Here is a 25266-nt window from a genome sequence, read left to right as displayed (position 1 = left end):
TACATGCTGCACGTAAGCCAGCTGAGGTCAGACTCGATTTGAAGGGGGTTGCTCACTTGCACAAGGTTTTGTATTGCATAAGTCTTTGTAGTACCAGCACCCACGTCTTGTATAAGACTCATTTTAATATATTGTCTGAGTAAGAATACACATCCTAAACACCCCCCTCTAGTTTAAATTATTGGTGTAAGATCCCATGCTTTCTGAATCTAAAGATGTTTAAAAAAAAAAAAAATCAAATACAGAACCGATTAATCACTTTGGTAACATTTACTGTGAGCTGCCAAAGAGCGCTATGCCATGACGTTTGGTTTGATAATCAGCTATCAAGTTATAGCGCCACTGGATACTTAGTAATAGGCTTAAGTAAGCACCTACTTGGGTAAGGAGGAGGAGACTGAGACAAGGGACAAGATTTTCAGTTTATCTATTGCCTTTCATACAAGTGGATCCCCACTATTTTACAGTCACACAATGCCATGTAGCAAATGTTTTCCCTGCCACTGAAATACAGGCATATGTGGCGTTGCAGGTCAGAACTAACACCAACACACTACACAACAGTTCAGGGACAAGAAACAATTATCCTGCATCCCACAGAAATCTTAAGAGTAGCTTGGATCAGCAGAACATAATTTACCAAAGGTGCTGGGTCTAGTGCCCCCTACAGGTCTCATCTGGAAGACTGCTCCTCCTCCACCAGCCCTGAGGGGTGTTGGTTCACTGGCAGAGCGAAGAGTGCCACCTCCTGACTCACCCACCATTCTTCCTCGTTGTGCACTGGTTCTCTTTGGAACCAGTTTGGAAGAACGCAGCGTCGAGAGTACAGTGCCTTCATGGGCTAACTGCTGAGGCCAACAGCGGCCCCGCGTCGCTAACAGACTGTGCCCTACAACAACGCAAGGTGCGGGGGAGAGAGGTTAATCCAGTTCCTAGGGGATGGGGCCACTTCACCAGTGACACCCTGGATAGCACTTAGACCAGGCCCGTATAGAAGCCAAGCTGCTGCCCATGTGGAATTAGGAGTTGGAAGGAAGGACTTCCCTCTCCAGTGCTGTCCACTGGCCTGCTCAGTAGCAAAAGATTCACTTAACAGCCACAAGCAGTCTCTGAAATAACAAAGGGCCTTGGTCCCAGAGAAAATGGCCGAGACCGGCTAGTCCCCTAGATACAGCAGCTGCTCTTGTTTGAAAGTGAAGCAACTGCCTCTATCTCTCTTTCCCTCCTCCCCTCCCCCAGGACAGGCATTAGGGCCTTCGTCTTTCATTCTTTTCCCTCCACAGCGCTGCAGTTACAGCCACCAGTCACATCAGCTGAGTACTGCCAAGCCTGCCTCCCCCAGAGAGCTGGTCTGCTGCAGAAAACAGAGACCACAGCTCCTCGCAGCTCCGGCAGCCACAGGTATTTTCAGAAAAAAGCAACAGAGGGTCCTGTGGCACCTTAGAGACTAACAGAAGTATTGGGAGCATAAGCTTTCGTGGGTAAGAACCTCACTTCTTCAGATGCAAGTAATGGAAATCTCCAGAGGCAGGTATAAATCAGTGTGGAGGTATTTTCAGCTGGATTCAGCCAAATGCATCTGTGGGAGTCACCCATGTAAGTTCTTATGCCTTAAGATCAACAAGCGCACCCTAGTCTTCACTCCTCGTACCCTCTCCGGGAAGAGATCAGTGCTTTGACCAAATGTGCGTTCTAGTCACAACACAGGCGCCTTCCTACGAGAGCGCAGAATTTAAACAGCCTGCCCCAGAAGCAATGTCTGTCACTAGAGCACGTTCAGATGCCAGGTTGTTGCAGGCTCTACTGGATTGTGGCAACAAACAGAACCACTCAGAACTAATCCTGCATTAATCTAAGACCCAGCCAAAAAAATAATAATCAAGGTCAGTCTTTACTGATCTAACACAACCACCTTTAAACAAAGAAAAAACAACAGCACATTAAAATTATTGAAAAGTCTGATTAATTATCTAAATTTTAGTTAATTTAACAACAGTGCTGTAAGCCTGATTAGATCTTGCCTAGCAAGTGTTCTAGTAAAGAAACCCCTCATTTGACCCGACCCCAACCGGCTCCGTTTCCCAGCTCCATGTGGTATTTTAAAGTAAGTTCACAAGAAAATGAAATGTAAATGGTTTAATGGCAGGTGTCCAAGATACCATAGTACAACCCTATAGTCACTCCTAAATTCTTCCTTAAAATGTAATACAATCAAAAGTATTCCAACGTGAATTACTAAAAAGATTAAAATCCTATACACAACTGCAGCACTTCCAGTAATGCTGACAAAATACAACGTGATTTGACCAAGGAGTAATTTTAGTGAAAAACACTGCTGTCTGGCCTTCAATTTTAGAACTTTATTCCAAAAATATAAGCTTACAAAGCAAGCTTTATTAAGCACAGCAGTGAGATGTCATCAGCAAGCTATTTCCCCTGGAGATAAATCACAGCGTCTTTCATTAAAATGTCTCATTTTAGCACAGACTAGCTCCTTAATGTAGATCCTTTCACTGCCTAGAAGCCAATGAAAATGCCCAATGCATGAAGGAGGCAATTCACTCCTGTGCAGAGGGCCAGCTCTGGCCTTAAGAGGTCCTTCAATTTCACCCCAAATACCTCTGCAAATCAGCGCTAAATCTTGGGTTCATAATGACCCACCAGAACCTTCTGCACTTGTGCCAAATAAGTCAGAGCAGCCCAGAGACACTTGTGCAGAGTTCTGCTGAATCTTAAGCTAACATTTGTCCAAGTCATGACTGCCAACCATTGTCTACAAAGGAAATAACCAAGTATGCCCAAAGCTGCCTACTTGCAGCTTTAAATACATACTTTAGCCAAGACAGGAGGGCAGTTGTGATTTTTATTTCTATTCCTCATTTATTTTCATTTCTGACACCTCAAACTTGTATATAAAAAAATATTTGCAACCCAGGTTTGCCTACAGCACATCTGTGTTTATCCAGAGGTGTCCCGGGACAGGTGACGAATGGGATTTCACACGATGGGAAGCTGGCTGGAAGATAGTGAGGAAGTTTTACTTGCAAAGTCCCCAACCCTAGAGCTCAGGAAAGAGGCCAGCCAACCTTCAGGGCTGGCCAGCTGCTTTGGATCCCCACCCTGCATCACAGAGGAGAAAGCCTTTAATGCCAGCGGGCATTATTTGGACTTCAGGCCTATGTCAGAGGTCCAGCAAATTCTCCTCTCCCCTAAAGGTACAGACCACTCCAGGAATGTCACCAGCTGCGGGTTCACAACGTTTCCCCCTGTATTTCTTGCAGAACAGAAGAGAAACCACCATTTCCACAATTAGAGGACATACCGTAAGTAAGGACTGGTCACAAGAGGGACTTGCAATTTTAGCTAGTTTGTTTCTAAAGCCCTGGTTTGCTCATTTGAAATTCCATCCAGTCTATACAAAGTGCTTTCCACATCCTTTCAGGTGCTTTCAGATGAAATTAGAGTTACCTTTAAAAACAGACGGGAAAGCTCTGCCCTCATAAGTGCTTTATTACAGAAGACATTTTCACTAAATGACAGCTCGCTCTCCAGTGAAAGGCACAGAGGTGGAGTGGGAGGGGGAGAGAGCGAGAGAGATAGAAGCTTCTTTTATTTCAGAATGATGGGACAGCCTTATAAGAAAAACAAAAGGCCGACTTGATGCAGACAGATAATATAGAACTTCAGTTGTCATGCCTGGTTCACCATCTCTTGGCAAACGATTTATTCTAAAGCTCACCAACTCTACCCCAAAGGCAAAGATCACAGACATACAATGCTACTTTAAGCTAGTCCCTTAACAGAGACATTTCAGCTGATTATATCACAATTTAAGCTAATCACTAAACCAAATTTCTCATGCTTCTGATAATCATTTACTCTGGGATTTCTTGCAGATCAAAAATTACTCCAAAATAATCAAATATTTGTTTATTGGAAAAAAATTATTTATATCCCCAACCATATCCTGAATGGCTGGACATTTCAAAGGAACCCAATGGCACATGCTCTTAATCAGGTTCTCAGAACACTTATGGAAAAAATGGATGATGAATTGACCAAGAATTCCTCCTTAGCCTGCAAGCAGACAGACCACCGCTAGACACTTAGACACTACAATCACATACCCACGGCTGGCCTGTCTCAGCTGACTCCGGCTCAGGGGCAGTAAAACTGCAGCGTAGCCGTTTGGGCTCGGGCTGGAATCCAAGCTCTGAGACCCCACGAGAGGGAAGGGCCCCAGAGCCCGGGCCCAAATGTCGACACTGCAATTAAACAGCCCCAACCGCCTGAGCTCCACGAACGTGAGTCAGCGGATACAGACGTGGGTGTTTAATTGCTGTATAGACTCGCCCGGGCTCCATCGACACTACCACACACCACCGGCGGCAGCGTGTAGTGTACACGTAGCTACATGCTGCGTCCGCACAGCCGTGCGTAGTTACACCTGCCGGGGAAAGGCTCTGGCAGAAGGCAGGCTGTGGGGAAAGGCTGCTGTAGCCTTTCACTGCAGAGGGGAAGGGCTCTAACAGAGGGAGTCAGTGGCGAAAAGGCTCTGCTTTTCCCTGCTGCATCCCCCCACCAGAGCCTTTCCCTGCGGGGGAGGGGGGAGGAGGACTGAGGAGCCTAAGTCCCTCGGTCACTTGCGAAAATAGGATTTGGGCCCTTTTCGAAGTTTTACCCCTTGTCTCACATCCTCAGCCCTTTTACACACTGACTAGTAACACACAACCACGGAGCGTAACACGTATACCATCATAACGCCGATAACACTGCGGGCGTGTCCAGGCAGCACCTGGGTCCGCACGAGGGGAGCATAAACTCTAGGTGGCATCAGCATGTTGTGCACTAACTGGCATGTGTGGACCCTACTGGTGCGCACTAACAAGTCCCATGTCAAACAGTACCCATTAACGCACACCAGGCAACTTGTAGTGCACACCCAGCAGGGTCCACGCGGGCCGGTTAGTGCACATCACATTTGGGGTGGACTAAAATTTGCACCCCACTCATGTGGGCTAACGCACCATGTAAACAAGCCCCACAGTCCCTTTTTAGCTTACGTTAACGTTATTTAAATCTTTTCCCAGCTCTGTTGAGTTTGGTTGCAGTTACAATGATACGCCAGGATCACCTGCTTGCAAGAGTTACTATTCTGATCAAAAACCTGGGGGAAAAACACCACAAAAAAAAACCCTTATATTTTAACACTCTGCATTAGGGTGTGGCCATTGTGCCTTGTTTTATAAGGAGATCAGTGTCCCAGCTGCTTTACAATTGGGATTTACAACTTAAATAGTTCTTCTGCTTGCCTCAGCTGCAAGCCACCAGGCCGCACAGCACAGGGTTTACAATACACAGAGACTTGCATTTTCAGCCTTAACTCCTTGGCAACAGAGCAATGGATTTAGGTTTTTAAAGTCTGATGATACACTGTCCCAGAATTTAAACCGTTTTAATGCAGTCAGAGCAGAACCCAGGAATGCCCGGATAGCATCAGTCTGAATAACTGAGAAGCACCCAAGCACTTAGAAAAACTGTTGAGAGTAATCCTGCAGACTGGACCTTAAACACCTTAAAGATCAGTTATAGAAAGTTACTACGTCTTTACTGGGCAGGGCAAAGCCACAGACCATCTTTGTGATAGAAAGCAACAAGTCTACGATTTACCTTGTCATGGAAGGGGCCTATTACCTTATCGGCATGGTCACCATTGCTCAGAGCGAATTGTAAGCTCCTGTGTACTAGGTGAAGTTTCACATTTAGTTACAACGCGATTCAAGCAATCCAACGGTATACAGAATGCCTGTTCTGGAGAAAAGCGAGAGTGGAGATATGGGCAGAAGAGAGTTTGAGAAGGGGAACGGATAAGCAGAATGGAGATGCATATTAGTATGGGCTATACCAGGGGTGGGCAAACTACGGCCCGCGGGACCGTCCTGCCCGGCCCCCGAGCTCCTGGCCCGGGAGGCTCACCCCCGGCCCCTCCCCTGCTGTCCCCTCTCCTGCACAGCGCTCTGGGCTCCTGCCGAGCAGAGCTGCAGCGTGTCTGGCTCCGGCTGGCGCAGCAGCCAGACATCCTGCTCTGCTCAGCGTGGTAAGTGGGCCAGGGCGGGGAGTTGTATAAGGGGCGGGGGCCCTGGGGGGCAGTCAGGGGACAGCGGGCAGTTGAATGGGGCGGAGGTTCAGGGGGGGGCAGGGATGAGGAACAGGGGGGGTTGGATAGGGGATGGGGTCCCAGGGGGCGGTTAAGGGCGGGAAGTCCCAGGAGGGGGCAGTTAGGGGGACAAGAAGAAGGGGGGCTGGATGGGTTGGGGGTTCTGGAGGGGGCAGTCAGGGGGCAGGAAGTGGGAGGGGGCGGAGGCCAGGCAGAGCCTTCCCTACCTGGCCCTCCATCCAGTTTTGCAACCCCAATGTGACCCTCGGGCCAAAAAGTTTGCCCACCCCTGGTCTATACAGTCTAGCAACCTTAATATGAGAGAGAGAGCGCACACAGATACACAGCCTTAATTTATATGGTCTGGAGACGTAACCTTCTCCCTTCAGATTTCAGCAGGTCCTTGTGGTGACCCAATGAAAGTAACTCCCATAAAAAGACAAAGAGCTCTAGCCCCTGAACCAAGGGACATTTACTCTTCCAGAGGCTTACTCCGCACAGTGCCAGAACTAGTGTATCAGAGATTTTCAAGATTACAACAGCACATAGGATTCAAGACTTGTTTACAAGGGTCCTTATTGTGTGCTGGCAAGTTCTAGTAGGCCACCGTACACCATCTCCACAAATGCACTGCATGCTATCTGCTGCATTCTCTACTATTTGGCCAGACTTAAGATAGGAGGTTGTCTTGACATCAGCTCATTATTAGTGGAGTAAAGTAGTTTTAAAAAAAAAAAAAAAAAAAAGTTATTCACTGGCTGAAGGTCCCAAGCGAGAAAGCCTGTTCCAGAACCAACACTTGGCCACCAGAAGAGCCAAGACTCCAAGGAAGCAAATATGAAATCGTTCTAACAGGCAAACTACAGACTGTGATCATTACACTTTGATGGAAAGGAAACTACAGCTCATCCGAAGTTTCCTATTTCTCCTGAAGGACGTACCCACGCCAGCATGCTGGACCCACTAAAAGGTCACTGCAATGATATATGGCATCAGGCTCTGCCCATATGCAGGTGGCGCAACAAAACCACAAGCAAAAAAATCAAAGCCACTTCAGTTCTGGCTCAGCTTCCTCCAGACAAAAACTTAAAATAGCTTAAATAACAGGATGCAAGAGGGGAAAGTAACCCACACATTTCCTTTTAAGGACATGTGCTCCTGGCGTGACAAACTCCTTCAGGATCACAAATCCTCTTTTTATTTGCTTTAAGTTAACTTTCTGGAGCATTTTTTATTGCCTTGCCAACACTTTTTGCTTGCTCTGAAGTAAATGACAAATGTTAAATCCTTGGTGTTTCCAAGCCGGAGGCCATCACCGGTATAGAAGTACACGAAATCAGGAGAAAAGAAGTTGAACAGATTTTGTTCTATACCCATCTCCTTGGGGGGGAAATGCTACAGATCGATAAAGAACCCGACATTACGATGAGACTGTCCTTATTTGAGATTTGGAGCAAGCCCCAAGCGCTGTGCATCACTCAAAATCTGGACACAGCCAGTCAGGGCACCACCTTTCAGCAGCCCAAGTCAAGGTTATTTCCATAAGCTATTGCATTACAAGCACACCAATCAGGGGCCATTTTAAAGGTTGCACTTTCAGCCACTGGTCCCTTTCAAAGCTGCCATTCACTTCCATCCTCCCACCCCACCCCCAACGACAGCCCCTGTTTTTGTCGGGCTGCTTGTCCACGCGGCAGCAACCTCCATTTCGTTTTCACATTCCAAACAAACCCCAGCTCTCCTCTGCCTGCTGTGCAGCTTCTGGAAGGCATCTCCTCCCTCTCTCCTCCGTTGTGCAGCAGAGTCTGAGGTGGAGCACGCCCTCCACGCTGGCTTTGCAGACGGCATGCATGCATCCCTCAGATGCTGAAGAGAAAGGAGATGGCAGGAACAGTTCTGCATAGTGAAGCTGGCCAGGGCGCAAGTCCTTTTAATTCTGGATGAAGCCAGTTAACCAGAGTAACCACCACCTGCCCAGTTCTTAGAGAACCTTTCACAGGTGATTCTCCTTCCTGGATTTCTTTATGGCAAGGAGAGATCTCGGACACACTCCAGCAGAACTGAAGCTAAGGGATTGGCTACACTTAAAACGCGACAGCAGCACAGCTGCGCCGGTGTAGTGCCTCAGTGTAGACACTGCCTATGCTGACAGGAGAGATTCGCCTGCTGGCATAGGTCATCGATGGAAGAATTCTTCCCTCAGCCTACTGCTATCTACACCGGGACTTAGGTCAGCTTCACTAGGCTGCTACAGGTTTGGATTTTGCACACCCCGGAGCGATGTAATGATGCTGACCTAATTTTCAAGAGTAGACCAGGCTTAAGAAAAACAAACAGTGACGGAGAACAGGGTGACCACCAATGCTCCTTCTGCCTTGGAAAGGAGCACTGACAGCTGCTGGTTTGGGAAGTTAAGATAGCCACACATGAAAACATGCGTTCACAGCCTAGCACATAAGAAGCTGCTGCGAGTTACCAATGCAATGAGAGAGAGAGGTTGGAAAAGCGAAGAGTGCCAGATGTTATGTTTGTTCAATACTGCACCCAGGAGCTCTTAAGAAAAAGAGGCTACCAAAAACCCACCTCAGCTCAGGTGAGCCCATCCCCGGCTAGTCTCACCAGCACTATAAATGGAAGTCCACTGAAATGGAACAGCGATTTGCTAGATGCTGTAATCAAAGTGGTTCTGACAGAATGTAGTTTCACTTCATTGGTAGGATGCTAATAAAGTCAAGTATCAAAACCCCGGTGTGACTTACTTATTAATCACTCCATGGAATTCCTGCCCGGCCTGCGTGCGCGCACACACACACAGTCTAAAAACCCCAGGAGCTCAATTGTCCAAGGATCGTAGCTGGACTCGCCATAGTGAGAAGACGATTTCTTTGGAAACAGAGTTACATACTTTCACACTTGTTAAAGAAACCGAAGAAAGATTCCCAGAAAACAAGTCATAAATCCTGAGGCAAAAAAAACCCCATGACAGTCAAAACATTTCAGATGGCTTCAGGCTTTTCCATTGTTAAACAAGACTGCCCAGTTGTTATGCAGACAAGATGGTTAGAAGAGAGAGAAGAAGGAATCAAAGGAATCTACTGAGGGACAACAAGGAGTCCGGTGGCACCTTAAAGACTAACAGATTTATTTGGGCATAAGCTTTCGTGGGTAAAAAAAACACTTCTACAGATGCATGGAGTAAGGTTTTTTACCCACGAAAGCTTATGCCCAAATAAATCTGTTAGTCTTTAAGGTGCCACCGGACTCCTCGCTGTTTTTGTGGATACAGACTGACACGGCTACCCCCGATACTAAAGGACAAGCTCCTAAGTCACCCTTGTTGCAACTGCCTGAAGACAGCGATGATGTTTCAAATGGTTTATACGTCAGTCTCTCTTTAGGTAAAAAGTATCTCCAGAATTATCAGTGACCTGGAATCTCCCAGAGTAAAATCGTTTTTGACTTGGATCCTTCAGTCTTTGGCTGCCCTTGGAAATTCAGCTCAGCAAGTTAGTCTCTTTGCCCTACCTACCTGGAGCATATCTGGGAGTAGGGCTAAAAGAACCAGATGGGGAAATGCACAAATGCATAGGCCAAAATAGCCATTTTAATTTCTGCAGACCAGAACTGAAAAGTTTCAGAAGGGATCAAAGAGCAGCGAGCTCACAACAAAAGCCATTATGTACGTAATGCTCCTTGTTGCCTGGCTCTCTGTCTTTAGTGTATGTCTAAATTTTGAGTTTGTTCAAGCCTCTGCCTCCTGGAAGGTCAGAGTAAAACTGACTAACGGCACACAATTTGTGACGAATTAAAACAGAAGAGATCTCTGCATCACGTACCTGAAAGACTTTGGTTTTGTTCTCTTCAATTTCCCTGCCCCCACAGCTCGTTTTTATAGAAATAATCAGTGAATGGAGTGGGGTAAAAATCAGTATTTTTTTAAAAGCCAAAAAAATATTTTTTATTTACAATTAAAATACATTTTACTTTTTAAAACATTTCAAATGAAATTTGGAACTATGACAACCTATGTTAAGGCCTAAACTAAACTATAATTATTAAAATCATTTCAATGAAATAAAAATATTGAGCAGGACATGTGGCTGCCAAAGTCAAAGCCCTAGACTGGTGGACGTCACTGACTAAGCACTCCAACCAAAGACGGATGAAGAGCGTAGCCAGATTTTGACAGCTGCAGTCTCTTCTGCAGGTTCAGAGAGAAAGTATTTTCTTCACTTCCGTTTATTGAACTAGCTCAATTCAGTGACTACTTCATTTAAAGCAGAGGAATCAATTGGGTGTTGAAAAAAAAAAAAATCAAGAAAACTTGTTTTATTCAGAGACTGGAAGAGGAAAAATGAGGTGTGAGCAGATGAGACAGACAAATCCAAAAAACACAAAGGACACAACCAGAAACCGTCAGTTCAATTAATTAAATTCATTGTTTAAGTAAATCAGTTTTAAATTCAAATGCATTTTTTGAAAACCTTACTTGTTTCTTACAGATCCTGCACATTTAAGGTAGTTTTGTTTTAATAAAATTTTGGTTTTGTGCATTTTTAATTGAATTCCAATTTCGTCCAAGTGCCGTCTGAACAGATCATGCATAAAAAAAACCTGATCTTGTAAAAGTAATGCATCGTTCACCATTTTCTAACACAAAAACGTAAAAGTTAACCATCTGAATAATATGTTAAGTTCTATAATTAGCTAGCTAACCGTGTATAGATATAGTTATACTTCCGGTTAGCGAAAGAGTTCCAAATTCAGTGTAAAAATTCTATGTAGTTGCAAACCAACGTGTTGATTCTCAGGTGGTAACCATTAAACCCTCTCTCTAGGAAGATAGCTAAGAAGTACAAATGCGAAAAAAAGTTTAAAATGAGTTATTTAAATCATTTTGCTTTAAATGAATGCTCCATCAGTCAATAAAACGCCTTAGACCATAGTCTCACCACGTTCATACAGCAGAGAGATTTCATACTGACTGATCTTAAACATGAGCGAAACAGAGAAAGCTTATAGGAACACGACTGGAAGTGAAACGCTAGGCCGGTCTTCATAGAAGGAGAAGAATTGGATCCCTGCCTACTTTGAAATAAGTCTGAAGTATGTGTAAAACTGGGACTTCCTCATGGACTGAATGCTGCTTACTTCCCAAGGAAACGCCATTAAAAAGGTAAAGTTAATAGATGGACTCAGACCTGCTCACCTTTGCAATTCATTGACACTTAGCACTAGATCTCTGTAGACTAACCTGGCCCCTAAGAAAGGTTTCAGAGTAGCATTAGCAGGCCTAAATCCATCCAAGAGAGGGCAGCAGTGTACATACACCAGAGTCACAATATGACAGTACCTTTCTAACCAATGAATGTCTTCCCATCGCCACAAGTTTGGTGTCCCCACTCAGCTGATTCATGCTCTAAGAGCTGTGACCAGACCCTCAGAGCTGCAGCTTTCCTGCCAGCTCTAATCCCAAAGGTCACGGGAACCTGCTTTCTAAAATGTCACGTCTCACTCAATGCCTCACTTGTACCCATAGGACAGGTCGTGCCCAACTTCTAGCAAGGATGGAGCGAGAGTGAGCCAGGGAGAAGGAGCAAAGACGCCAGACTGGAAGCACGCTCACAGGAACACTTCCCATCAGGAGACGCAGTTTTGCAGGGCCACTTCTCCTGGAACAGGCAGATCGGGCTGGACCCTGCTCGGATGGCAAAGCCTCCTGGCAGGTGTTGAAGGATCCCAGATGGAACTGCCCCCCGGTGGCTACAAGGGAGACCTCTTGCCAGTTTTGTTATGTCCCCACGTTTTAGCCAGTCCAGAAGGTTCAGTGCTGTGCTCGAGGGTTTTTCTCTGAAGTTGGTTACAGCACGTGGCAGGCCTACAAATGCTAAGACATCACCCAGGCCACGTGCCTAAAATAATGTTTGTTTGTTTTGAGAATTCCACCTCCACTAGGGTCAGGAGATAACGAAGAACCTGGCCAAAAAGGGACCAGAGGCAGCCTTGCACCTGCTGGCTAAGACAGGACTGCCCAAGGAACAGGCATTGCATGTATTCCACCGGCTTACGCACGACACCATGGGGGGTGCTGTTAAACGGTTCACATGACAAGGCACAAGTGCAAGGCACTACAATGGCACCAATAGCCCACCTATCACTTCCCTGGTGTTGCTGCTGACAGAGAGAGAACGAACCCGTCAGTCTGCGTTGGTGGCTCTGAGTGTGCAGACACGAGCGAGGTGGTAGGATCTCACCTCTATGAGCTACTTCTCACACTAAAAGCAGGAAAAGCTACTTACCAACTTTGGCAAAGGCCTCTCTCAGTTCTTCCAGCTCATCTTTGGAGATCTGCGTGGTGCTGGCCATCTCACAAACTTAGTAAGTGCCTGCCGGGAAAGAGGAGAGTTCATGAAACAAGAAAGTTTGGTTCACGTGCAGTTATGCTACAAAAGACTCTGCACGCAGATAAAGGCAAGGGTGATTCTTCCAAACACTTATCAACCCGGTAGGTCTGGTAGTTGAATTTCTCTAGGCGGCAAAATAAACCGCTGTTGAGCACAGATGGAAAGGGATGCCCAGGCCTGCCAGCCTTGTTAATATTTATCCATCTGTGTGTTCGTTTTACGAGCGGCAGCCCACACCGCAACTGCTCTTCGTGTTCCACTGAAGTGTCTGTCACAGGTGTGTGCTGTAGTCAGAGCTGCTTGAAAAACGAAAAGCTAGTTGTGTGAAAAATCTCAAATCACCTGAAACTAGAACCACCGACGTTCCTCCCCTGTCCCCAATGCAATTTCAAAATATTATTTTCTTCCACGTTTATCTAAACAATTAAATTGCTATCAAAATTTTTCATTTACCAAAACCTGGTTTTTGGCAGCAAAACAAAAGATTCAAAAATATTTGGAAAGACGTTTCCAGAAAAGGCCCCAAATTCTTTCACAACAACCCAAACTGGCACAAACAAAAACTGCTTCCAAAACCAGGCCATTTCTAGTTTGTAAAACCGGTTTGAAAACCACCAGTTGTCTTTAGCCGTCAGCGTCCTGAGGGGAGGACCGGAGGAGCCAGGGGCTGATTTCCACTGACACAAGCCTCCTGGCGGCAAGGTTCTGCCAGGCATGGGACAGGGGCGAGCACACTGAGGGGCTCTATACCATGCTTAACATAAGAGCGTATGGACACTGAGTTATTTTGTTCAGACTAATAACTGTTCCTCTGCCCTGGGTGCACTTCAGACGCACAGAGTTGAGCAGTGCCTCTCCGTGGGCTGCAGCTGACTCCCGCACAGAGGCATTTTTGGAGGAACACACAAGGATGGGGCAAGCAATGGGAGTCCTGGGCACAGCACACGTAGGCTGTGCCTATATTGCAATTAAATACCTGCGGCCGGCCCGGCTTGGGCTATGGGGCAACGAAAGAGCCCCATGAGCCTGCGTCAGCTGACCCAGGCCACCCACGGGTGCTTACTTGCACTGTAGACATACCCACAGGGCCCCCTTTGCTCCGCCCCACCCCCTCCTTGGAGTGGAAACGGCAGGGCCCACGCACCACCACTCTTTGTGGCAAGCCAAATTCTCTTTCCCCACAGGCCACTATAGCTAGCCTTCAGTAGGGCTGGCGTCTGACCTGGAGAAGGGAGAACTCTGCCTTCACGCTGGTGGCGGGGGGCTGCTGCCACCAACAGGAGAGTCATGAGGGGGTGAGAGCAGGGAGGGCACCCAACACACCAGGGTCCGCTCTGCTGAGCGGTGCTGGCAGGAGGTGTCAGCACCCACACCTCGCTGAGGTACTGGGGTAGGGTCATGTGTCAGACCTGCTGGCAGGCTGTGCGGCTCCGTTACGCTGGTTAAATATTTACAAGGTTTAGAGCCGGGACAGATTTTATTTGACGAGAGCCAAGGTTCTGTGGTTTGTCACTGCCTCAGGGCAATGCCTAGGCACAACTTGGCAGTACCTCTGCCTGCCTTAATCCTGCCCCAGCCAGACACACTAGACTGTAACACAGGCCCCATGTTCACGAGGGCTTGGGGATGTGACAAGGCAGCTTTGAATGGGATCAACTGGAGAGATCCAATCACAACAGTTTCTTCCCCACTTAGTGGAACAGCCCCATGAGCCGGGGGAGGGGAAGGGAGTTCAATCTACATTTTGTGGGCTGGCACAAGGAATATCATGCTCCGCTTTAGCGCCATTTGACCCGACAAGCCTGCGCACGCACTCTGATCTGCAAGCCGCATTTGTTGCCCAGAGTTGTTCCAAACCGTGGCTCATTGGGATTCTAAAGTTTGGAATGTGTGTTTGCCTGGGGTTGTAGATATGAAGTTTTACCTTGTTAAACTATTTATTGCCTCCAAACCACAGAGTGTAACAAAGCAGGAAAGGTTGGGCAGAGGCAGACTGATGGGAAAGCAACGCAGATGGGAGCTAGTCACCACTGCCGTATTGCAACATACTTTGCAGGGGGGCAACTTGTTCATTTACTGGCTTTCAGCAGATGGAAGCTGAAGATGGAATTTTATTGACACTCATTTATAAAAAACCCGAATATTGCAGTCACAGACCGGCTGACAGTCCCTTAGCCTTATCCTGCTGCCACTTACATCCACGGCAGCACTCAGGGAGTTCAGTAATTGGACTATAGGAAATAGGAGAAAAATACAGCACAGGGACGGGGCAAATTCTATGGCAAGGTGTCATCCAAACTTCAGCAAACTTTAATATCAAAGCCAAACAGGCAGCAAAGACGGAGGGCTTGTCAATATCCACTTCAATGCATGTAAACTGTGTGAAACGCATTCATAGATTCATAGATTATAGGACTGGAAGGGACCTCGAGAGGTCATCGAGTCCAGTCCCCTGCCCGCATGGCAGGACCAAATACTGTCTAGACCATCCCTGATAGACATTTATCTAACCTACTCTTAAATATCTCCAGAGACGGAGATTCCACAACCTCCCTAGGCAATTTGTTCCAGTGTTTAACCACCCTGACAGTTAGGAACTTTTTCCTAATGTCCAACCTAGACCTCCCTTGCTGCAGTTTAAACCCATTGTTTCTGGTTCTATCCTTAGAGGCTAAGGTGAACAAGTTCTCTCCCTCCTCCTTATGACACCCTTTTAGATACCTGAAAACTGTTATCATGTCCCCTCTCAGTCTTCTCTTTTCCAAACTAAACAAACCCAGTTCTTTCAGCCTTCCTTCATAGGTCATGTTCTCAAGACCTTTAATCATTCTTGTCGCTCTTCTTTGGACCCTTTCCAATTTCTCCACATCTTTTTTAAAATGCGGCGCCCAGAACTGGACACAATACTCCAGCTGAGGCCTAACCAGAGCAGAGTAGAGCGGAAGAATGACTTCTCGTGTCTTGCTCACAACACACCTGTTAATGCACCCCAGAATCATGTTTGCTTTTTTTGCAACAGCATCACACTGTTGACTCATATTTAGCTTGTGGTCCACTATAACCCCTAGATCCCTTTCTGCCGTACTCCTTCCTAGACAGTCTTTTCCCATTCTGTATGTGTGAAATTGATTTTTCCTTCCTAAGTGGAGCACTTTGCATTTGTCTTTGTTAAACTTCATCCTGTTTAACTCAGACCATTTCTCCAATTTGTCCAGATCATTTTGAATTATGACCCTGTCCTCCAAAGTAGTTGCAATCCCTCCCAGTTTGGTATCATCCGCAAACTTAATAAGCGTACTTTCTATGCCAATATCTAAGTCGTTGATGAAGATATTGAACAGAGCCAGTCCCAAAACAGACCCCTGCGGTACCCCACTCGTTACGCCTTTCCAGCAGGATTGGGAACCATTAATAACAACTCTCTGAGTACGGTTATCCAGCCAGTTATGCACCCACCTTATAGTAGCCCCATCTAATTTGTATTTGCCTAGTTTATCGATAAGAATATCATGCGAGACCGTATCAAATGCCTTACTAAAGTCTAGGTATACCACATCCACCGCTTCACCCTTATCCACAAGGCTCGTTATCCTATCAAAGAAAGCTATCAGATTGGTTTGACATGATTTGTTCTTCACAAATCCATGCTGGCTATTCCCTATCACCTTACCACCTTCCAAGTGTTTGCAGATGATTTCCTTAATTACTTGCTCCATTATCTTCCCTGGCACAGAAGTTAAACTAACTGGTCTGTAGTTACCTGGGTTGTTTTTATTTCCCTTTTTATAGATGGGCACTATATTTGCCTGTAGTGAGTCGGTGTGGCTCCCCTCCTGCCCAGAAGAGGGAGCCCACGTGCCGGCACCAGAGTGGGTGGGACCACCACCGCCTGTCCCCGCCCCCCGGAAGTCAAGGGGCGGGACAGGAAGTATAAAGGCCGGCCGCCAGAGCTCAGTTGGCGGCCAGCCACCACAGGGAGCAGACGTGCGGCCGGGAGCTCCCGGCCAGGAGACCGTCGAAGACCCTAGCTGGCCTGAGCTACCCCGGGCCCGCTACGAGGAGGAGCCGCCGGAGCCCGTTCACGCCCGCCACTGGGAGAACCCCTGGGAACCGAACCCCGCTAACCCTGAGGGTGAGACTGGACCCGAACCCCTCAGCCCCTGCTGCTATCCAGAGGAGCCGCCTGAGGACCATTGGCCGGACTTCCCGGCAGAGCTACCAGACTTGCCGCCGAGCCCGGGCAGAGAGGAGCCCATGCAGGTGGACTGGCCCGATCCCGGCGCAACGACCGAGGTAGGCTGTGAGGGGGATCACGGAAGTAGCCCGGGGGTAGCCGACCCCGGTCCGGCTGCAACTGAGTGTGAGCCTATGTCAGTGTGTTGCGGCCTGGATACCCCACTGACCAGCAGCGGCAGCAACCGCTGTTAGGGCCCCGGGCTGGAACGCAGTGGAGTGGGTGGGCCTGCGTTCCCCCCTGCCACCCGCCGCACGGGTGGCAGGCTTCCCCCTCACCCAACGCTCTGCTACAGAAGCCTGGGCCTTGAACTATTTGCCTGCTCAGCCCCTGCAACAAGGGCCTGAGCTTAACTGTGTTTGCCCCGCCCTGATCCAGGGCCTGGGCTTTGAACTGTTTGCTCGCTCAGCCCCTGCAACAAGGGCCTGAGTTAACTGTGTTTGCCCCGCCCTGATCCAGGGCCTGGGCTCTGAACTATTTGCTCGCTCAGCCCCTGCAACAAGGGCCTGAGCTAACTGTGTTTGCCCCGCCCTGATCCAGGGCCTGGGCTCTGAACTATTTGCTCGCTCAGCCCCTGCAACAAGGGCCGGAGCTTAACTGTGTTTGCCCCGCCCTGATCCAGGGCCTGGGCTCTGAACTATTTGCTCGCTCAGCCCCTGCAACAAGGGCCTGAGCTAACTGTGTTTGCCCCGCCCTGATCCAGGGCCTGGGCTCTGAACTATTTGCTCGCTCAGCCCCTGCAACAAGGGCCTGAGCTTAACTGTGTTTGCCCCGCCCTGATCCAGGGCCTGGGCTTTGAACTATTTACCCGCTCAGCCCCCGCCCTAAGGACCTGAGCCTAACTGTGTTTGCCCCGCCCTGATCCAGGGCCTGGGCTCTGAACTATTTGCCCGCTCAGCCCAGCAAGCAAGGGTCTGAGCTAACTGTGTTTGCCCCGCCCTGATCCAGGGCCTGGGCTCCTGAGCTTTAACTGTGGTTGCTCCGACTCTGCACCAAAGAGCCGGAGTTTCAGGACTAACTGACTGCTTATTCCCAGAGTAGTGAGTCGGTGTGGCTCCCCTCCTGCCCGGAAGGGTCGAGCCCCGGCTAGGACCTACTACATTGCCCTTTTCCAGTCTTCTGGAATCTCTCCCGTCTCCCTATGACTTTCCAAAGATAATAGCTAGAGGCTCAGATACCTCCTCTATTAGCTCCTTGAGTATTCTAGGATGCATTTCATCAGGCCCGGGTGACTTGCAGGCATCTAACTTTTCTAAGTGATTTTTAACTTGTTCTTTTTTTATTTTATCCGCTAAACCTACCCCCTTCCCATTAGCATTCACTATGTTAGGCATTCCTTCAGACTTCTCGGTGAAGACCGAAACAAAGAAGTCATTAAGCATCTCTGCCATTTCCAAGTTTCCTGTTACTGTTTCTCCCTCTTCACTAAGCAGTGGGCCTACCCTGTCTTTGGTCTTCCTCTGGCTTCTAATGTATTGATAAAAAGTCTTCTTGTTTCCTTTTATTCCCGTAGCTAGTTTGAGCTCATTTTGTGCCTTTGCCTTTCTAATCTTGCCCCTGCATTCCTGTGTTGTTTGCCTATATTCATCCTTTGTAATCTGTCCTAGTTTCCATTTTTTATATGACTCCTTTTTATTTTTTAGATCATGCAAGATCTCGTGGTTAAGCCAAGGTGGTCTTTTGCCACATTTTCTATCTTTCCTAACCAGCGGAATAGCTTGCTTTTGGGCCCTTAAATTCATCCACGGCTCTCTGGCTGTCTAGTCTCTACACGTCAGACCGCGATTTCATTTGGTTATTGAACTTTTACTTGAGCTTTCCCAGAGATCGGGAGTTGTTTCCCAGGGTAAACCCAAGGTGTTTGCTGTGGCTAATAGATGTTTGCCTCCAGTTGATTTGAAGCATAAATTTAATAGATTCCTGGATGTGCTGATTACACACATAGCTGAAATTCTATAAACATCACAACAAGGTCATTCAGCTGGCGAGCACAGCCAGCAGGAAAGCCGTACGTTTGACTTGCCACACTGTACTCCTTAAAGAACAGGGGCTTCAGCAGAAAGTGAATCTTGAACTTGAGGGAGCAAACACAGTACTCCCAGAAGTGAGAATGCCAGAAACTCGAATATGGTGCAGATTTATTGCTTGAAAAAGCTTCAGATTTTATTCCACATATACAGAAGTTTTCTTGTAAATTACTGCAGGTTAAGGAGACTTCCGACATTGAATTACCAACCTTTCCTTCTCATTCCCCGAATCCTTTTATTTGTACAGCTCTGCTACTGTAAGGTTTTGTTAAGGTTTTCCTTACAAGGCCCTTTGAGAGGTTTGTAATTCAACCACGTTAGGATTCCAAAATAATGTTGACAACTTAAGTCTGAATGAAAATGTTCTAGCTACTATCGTTACAGTGATCTTAGGGGTGGCATGTAAGTGACAGCTGCTCAGCTGAGTCAGTTTACTTTGTGCGTATGCAATACTGGATATACGCAGTGTCACTCACGCTTTAGGAGAAACAGTCATTTCTGTGGGTCTTATGACAACAGGGGAGGAAGAAAACTACATTAAAATTGAGAAACAAACAGGTTGTTCTTTATACAGGTGCTGACAAGCGGGAATGTGTAAGGAGTCGAAGGGAGTGTTTAGGTACTTGAGAAGGGAATGGGAGGGAAAATTGAACCAAAGAATTAAGCTGCAAATACTTGGTCTTGTAACAATAGTGTTGAATAAAACCTCTGCTGAAGTCTCGATTGTTTGTACAGCTTTAATGCTCAGGAGGGCACCTATAAAAAACTACATCTGAAGCAATTAGGGTCCATCAACAAAGACCGCTTTTGAAAGTTAAGCATTAAATGCTACACCCACTTCTGAGCTTCCTTGTCAAGTTAAAATCTCTATCTTGATTGCAAACTGACAATGTCCCTGCAAATTCCATTCAGGTTGCACCAAGCTTGTTTTAGAAGTTTTTAGAAGTCATTTGATGCTATTTTTACCTGCTCTACCAAACCACAGCCCCACGAACTCTGCAGGAACCCGCCCTTTGGATGGGTGTGGCTTTGCAAGGCTCTCATCTGGGTATAATTCAGCCCACGTTTAGTGAGCTAGAAGTCACTGGTATATTTGCTTTGAAGGCAGAGGGATGGGGAAGACTGCTGTGCCCTCTTTGCATTCGGTCAGCAGAATGCCTGCTGCTCTCCGGGCTGGGTCATCAGCACTTGCCTTGCATTCTCAGCTACACTATCTAAACAGAATATGAGTTGCCCGTGACACTAGAGTTCGTCCTTCCGGTGCTGTGGAATTATAGAATACAGTGGGCTCCCTTCCAAGCAGTCACCAGCCGGACAGAGTCCCCTGGACCTCACACCCTCACCCGTGGTTCTGATGCATTTTGCCTCAGGGGATATGAAAGAAGAGGTGTCCCGCAGGCACCAGACAAACCCCAACACAAAGAAGGGGTACACTGTTTTTCCGGACACTTCAGACTTACCCAGATAAAGGCCAGAGATAGAAAAAGCAAGCCACCGGTTGGCGAGTTTTACAGCGTGCCTGGGACTGACCACTGCCCTTGAAACACAAGCTCCTTGGACCTCCAAGTGAGGGAGCATGGAGAGCACACTGGATGAGGACACAGTTTGGGCTTGGCCATGCATCTGCTTGAACGATCAAACATTCAGTGTTTGAAGCTGTGTTTGCACTGCCCAAAGGACACGTTTGACAGTGGGGTAAACTAATGCTTGACGGCGCCTCAGGGTTTGCGCAAGGATTTTGGAGAGAGAACTGGCATTTTTGCCAGGAGAGGTCATCTGCGGGCAAAGGTACAGTGCTGACCTCACAGTAGGAGGTGAGAGAGCCCCATTAAGGCTCAGGATAGGTAATGCACATTCGTGATCCTGCTTTATACCCAAACCCCAGCCGCCAGCCGAGGCGGCGAAGACACAGATGGAAGGCTCTGCTAACCGGAGTCAGGGCAGAGCTGGCCATCTAAGCCGATCTGGCGGAGTGCTTAAGGACAGCAGACAGCACTTGGCATGAGCACGAGGCAGCACGGAAGCCTCTATGAGAGACCGTCCCACAAATCAGAGTTAACGTCTTGCTTTTGCGTGGCGCTTTCCATCCGTACAGCGCCAGGCAAGTTACCAGCGAGGCCCCATCCCCACTTTAATGGCAGGGAAACTGAGGCACGGTGCTGACCGGCCTACTGGCACAAAGCCAGTCAAAGACGTAGGGCTAGAACGCAGCAGAGGTGGGGCTAAAACCAAGCTCCTTCAGAGTCCCAGTACAGTACCCCCCCACACACACACACACTTTAGCCTTCTCTTTCCCTGGGTGCCAAGCTGGTCTTACCTACCGAGTGATATTTCTGTTGGGATCAATGTCCCAGCCAGGGCTGTGTAGGAGCAGATTGTGGCCAGATGGCTTGTGCGGTAGAGCGGTTTCAGGCTCTGCAAATAGAAAACATAGGATTCAGTTAGTGACGCCTCATCTACGTCATTAGCCCAATCGTCCCCAAGTGGAGCAAGCAAACAGAACTACTCCGGCCTAAGCAGCACTCCCCAGCTGGAGACGGAAGGCCTAGAGAGTTTGTGCCTTTCTACTGCACATATGTGCAGAGACAAGGGAATACAAGCAGGGAGTTGGCAGACCAGCATCTCCTACCGCTGCCCCATTATGACTTTGCCGAGAAGAGTGGCTTTTAGTCCGAGTTTCTGTCCCATACCAAGTCACGCCCCAGATGTGCACCGGGTCAAAATTCTGCGTCAAACAGACATTGTACAACTTCTAAACGCACCAGACACTGAGCCAGGGAGTTATGGCATTCGCCACACAGGGTCAAAGGCACCCCGGGCTTTGTATTAACAGCTTTAACACGTGGCCTGGTCGTGAAGAGCTATTTAACACTCCTTGCTGCTCCAGTGAACACTCCCTCAGAGCCCTGCTCTTCCTCAGAGCTAGCTGGAGTCTGGGAAATCGGCCCTCAGCCAGACTCAGGTTGACCCTCTGAAGCCAGGTCGGTCTGACTGGTTTGATTAGACAGGCTACGCTCGTTCAGAAGCCCCCTCCTCACACTCCCTTCCCCTCACACGCTGCCTGAGCTTGCTGGCTTGCCTGCTACACCTCCCAGCTGTTCGAGGGAGAGTGGTCCGGCCCTCTCCCCGCTAGCACCTGCAGGGGATCAGAAAGTTAAGCCTGCTCTTCCTTCCAGCCACACCCCGGTCAGAATCTTCCCTGGAGTGGGGGGACAGGCTGTGGGGCCACCCCTCCATGCAGCACCCCCAGGGCCAGCAGGGTCGGCTTTAGCAAGAGCGGGGCCCGATTCCTGGGGGCGTGGCTTGCCGCAAGCCCCGCCCCCAGCAATCGGGCTGCGCTCCAGCCGGGGTCGTGGGGCTTGGGTCTGGCCCGGAGCCGCTCAGCCAGGGCCGGGCTGGAGCTGAGCCGGGGGGCCGGGCCTGAGCCGAACCCGAGCCGGACCAGACCCGAGCCGGGCCGGGGGGCCGAGCCGGGCCCGGGCCGAGGGGCCGGGCCTGAGCTGAGCCAAGCCGCGGGGGCCGGGCCTGAGCTGAGCCGCGGGGGCCGGGCCGGGCCGGGCCAGGCCGGGCCCAAGCTGAATTGCGGGGGCCGGGCCCGCCCGGCCCGAGCTGAGCTGCGGGGCCTGGGCCGGACCCGAGCCGAGCCGCGGGGGCTGGGACGGAGCTGAGCCAAGTGGGCCAGGCCGGCGCGCTCAGCCAGAACTGGGGCCAGCGTCCCGGGGCCGGAGCTGCTGGGGCCGGAGGTGCTCGGCCGGGGCCGGACTGGGCCGCGCCTCCCCGGAGCGCTTCTCACGTCCCCCTCCCACACTCCTGACTCAGCTTACCAGGTGCTGCCTGGCCCCCCCCGCTTCTTTTCAGACTTCCCGCGAACCTCTGATTCGCGGGAAGTAGGGGCGGGGGCGGAGCAGGGGGTGGAGCGTGCAGGGGAGGGGAGGAGGGGGAAGTGAGCTGGGGGCGGGGTGGAGAGCTGTGGCGCGGAGCCCTCTTAGCGCGGAGCCGAATTCGGCTGAATCGGCCTAAAGCCGGCCCTGACGGCCAGGACCCAGGGGCCCTTTACCTCAAGCTCTGGGGTAGAAGGAGTCTTTTAAAGGACAGGGGCTACTGCATACAGACATTCCTTGGGAGGGCAGGAGCGGCACCAAGGTCTGCCTCACCTTGTAGGGGTGGGGACAGCAGATCTACCTGGCTGCTGCCCCCACTTTCCCTGAAGGGTCAGACTCAGGTTTATGGAGGCAGGGAGAGCGTGTTGGGGAGAATGGGGCCCTAGTTCTCTTTGGGGGGCGTGGGAAGAGAGAGATCTGTGTGCAGGGCTGGTTTGCGGGTGGAGGGAGGTGCAACAGCCACCACAGTTCCAATGCAAAAGACAGCACCAGGCACAGCAAGTGTGGGAGAGCTGGGGCGGCTGGGCCGGAGCTCGGCAACGGGGCCCATGTCCTCCTGGAAGATGGTGATTCATCAAAAGCCACCGAGGAGAGCTCAGTTCCGATTTGCACAGCTCTACTAGAGACCACTAGCATGATTCACGAGTGATTAGCCAGTGCCTTTCACTGAGCACACTGGATACAAAACAACACAAAGCGAAGTGGACGGCTGCGATTTAACCTAGAAAGTAGGAATCCTCCATCAAGCTGGAGGAACCTATGCCAAACAGTTCCCCAATAGTACAAGCCACTCCTAGGGAAGGCTGGCAGTGGCAGGCGGCATGATGCCACTAGCCTCGTGAAAATGTGCACGCCCCGTTTAAAAACAAACGGCTCAGCTTTGGGCGTGCCTGGATCCGCGGCACAGCAGGATTTAGAAAAGCCTGCTAACCATTTTGGGCTAAGGCAAGGAGCGAATATCAGAAGTTTAAAAGTTCTGCAATGTTAAAATTTCTGCAAACACTGTAACATTAGACATTCTAGTACAAGGTAACAGGAAGCCAGCATTTACCCGTTTACTCCAGTAAGCAAATATGGAGACAGTTTTTAAAGCATAAACAAGCAGTAAGGAAGGAACATGCACCTTCCCCCACCGCACAATGAGATTAATCTAGGAGCAAAGACTCCCTGAGAAGAGAACTGTGTATTGTAAATGAGACGTGATTTTGAGTTGTCTGTAGGCGTCCTCAAAACAACCAAAATTAGAAGGCAAATAAAACCACCATATTGTAAGCTCAGGGCACTTCAACCCTGAATGTGCGATTGCATGGACAGCATGCCAGCTGTATCCACACCCTTCTTTCCCCATTAGTCAGCTGCATGGTAATGGACTAGGGCCCTTTCCAGTTTTGTAACCCAGGGATGCCCTGCTTTGCTATACGGTGCACTCTGCGGTGGCAGCGTCTCTCCCTCTACCCTTTCACTCAGGCTTGACTTCAGTAAAAGCTGCCTAGGAGTTCCTGCTGTGAAAGCCTTCCCCTCAGCTCCCAGCCTTAGCCATCACTTTCCTGCTCTGGCTTGCACCTCCTCCCATACCTCCGACTGCTCGGAGGAGCACTGGTCCCTTCCAGAAGCTTCCCTCCTTGTGGAGAGGATGATGGGGCATTGCTCTGCCTTTCCCCTCCTCCCCATCTCCTTGGAAACTCTAGAGAGGGCTGCTCATGCCTGGACGGTCACGTGGCCTTTTCAACCATCTGGGGAGAAAGGCCTTTCCACAGAGCAGTTTGAGAAGGCTTCTCTCCCTTCCCCAGCAATGAAACGTCACATCTGTGAGGCTTTCACGCCTCCTGCCGCGGGTTTCAGCTTACCCCTCGTATGGCCATGCTAGGCCAGAAAGGCCAGCGTTGAAGCTGCCATCCACACACACAGGGAAAGGAGCGGAGTATTTGATGCAAGTTGAAAACTTGGATTCTCTATTCTTCTCTGCTAGAAAGGAGCCAGGTGCGCTGGGTGTGAGGCACTCAATCACAGAGTGAGGTTGGGTGCTGTGCGCAAGTGGCCTAGTAGGGAATTGACGGATGACATCTCTGGGGAGGTGGCTGTTCCTTTGGGCCAGAGTTTAATTGCCATGTTTGCAGACATCTGAGAGGGTGGAGAGAGTTTGCTGCCTGGCTGCCAGCAATTACAGCACATACTTGCAAAGGACCCTCCGATTCCTTTGATTCAGGTCCAGCGGAGAGAATTCTCTGGGGTTTTATTGCCAACAAGCTCTGTCCTGCATGAGAGTGCGGAGCTCTGCACAACACATGCGATTGATAAGACACTCGTTACCCCAGAAGCGGTCAGCGAGCCATTCCCAGCACATGGAAACCAAAGAAGTGACCTGCCCTCTCATTCTTGGTATCAGATTTGGAAGTCTGAAGTCTACAGTGTGTTTCCTTGTTTACCAATTCTTTCCCTGCTTTGGGAGAGGACACATTTGTTTGTTACTGCAGGATTATTCCCAGGTCCTAGGCTGCTGGCACGTAAAGAGAAACTGAACTATTAGCTTTGGGGAAAGGAAAACCAGCGGTCTGTTTTGTTC

At 49.2% G+C, this 25266-nt stretch overlaps 1 protein-coding gene across 5 annotated transcripts in view; it reads right to left on the bottom strand.

Moving 5' to 3' along the window:
* PLS3 (plastin 3) overlaps nt 1–25266 on the bottom strand; it is an 84551-nt gene that overhangs the window by 20492 nt on the left and 38793 nt on the right. For 4 of the 5 annotated variants that reach the window (XM_054039318.1, XM_054039314.1, XM_054039315.1 and 1 more), the window contains exons 2-3: nt 21144–21237; nt 12457–12543 (exon numbers count right to left, since the gene is read on the bottom strand). In XM_054039318.1, coding sequence (XP_053895293.1) covers nt 12457–12523 — 67 coding nt within the window. In that variant the 5' untranslated portion in view covers nt 12524–12543; nt 21144–21237. The remainder of the gene's footprint in view (nt 1–12456; nt 12544–21143; nt 21238–25266) is intronic. The other variant, XM_054039320.1, reaches the window with a different exon arrangement.

The sequence above is a fragment of the Malaclemys terrapin genome, chromosome 9 (assembly GCF_027887155.1).
Source record: "Malaclemys terrapin pileata isolate rMalTer1 chromosome 9, rMalTer1.hap1, whole genome shotgun sequence".
In the NCBI taxonomy this organism is placed as follows: domain Eukaryota; kingdom Metazoa; phylum Chordata; order Testudines; family Emydidae; genus Malaclemys; species Malaclemys terrapin.
This window is presented reverse-complemented; position numbering and strand designations above follow the sequence as displayed.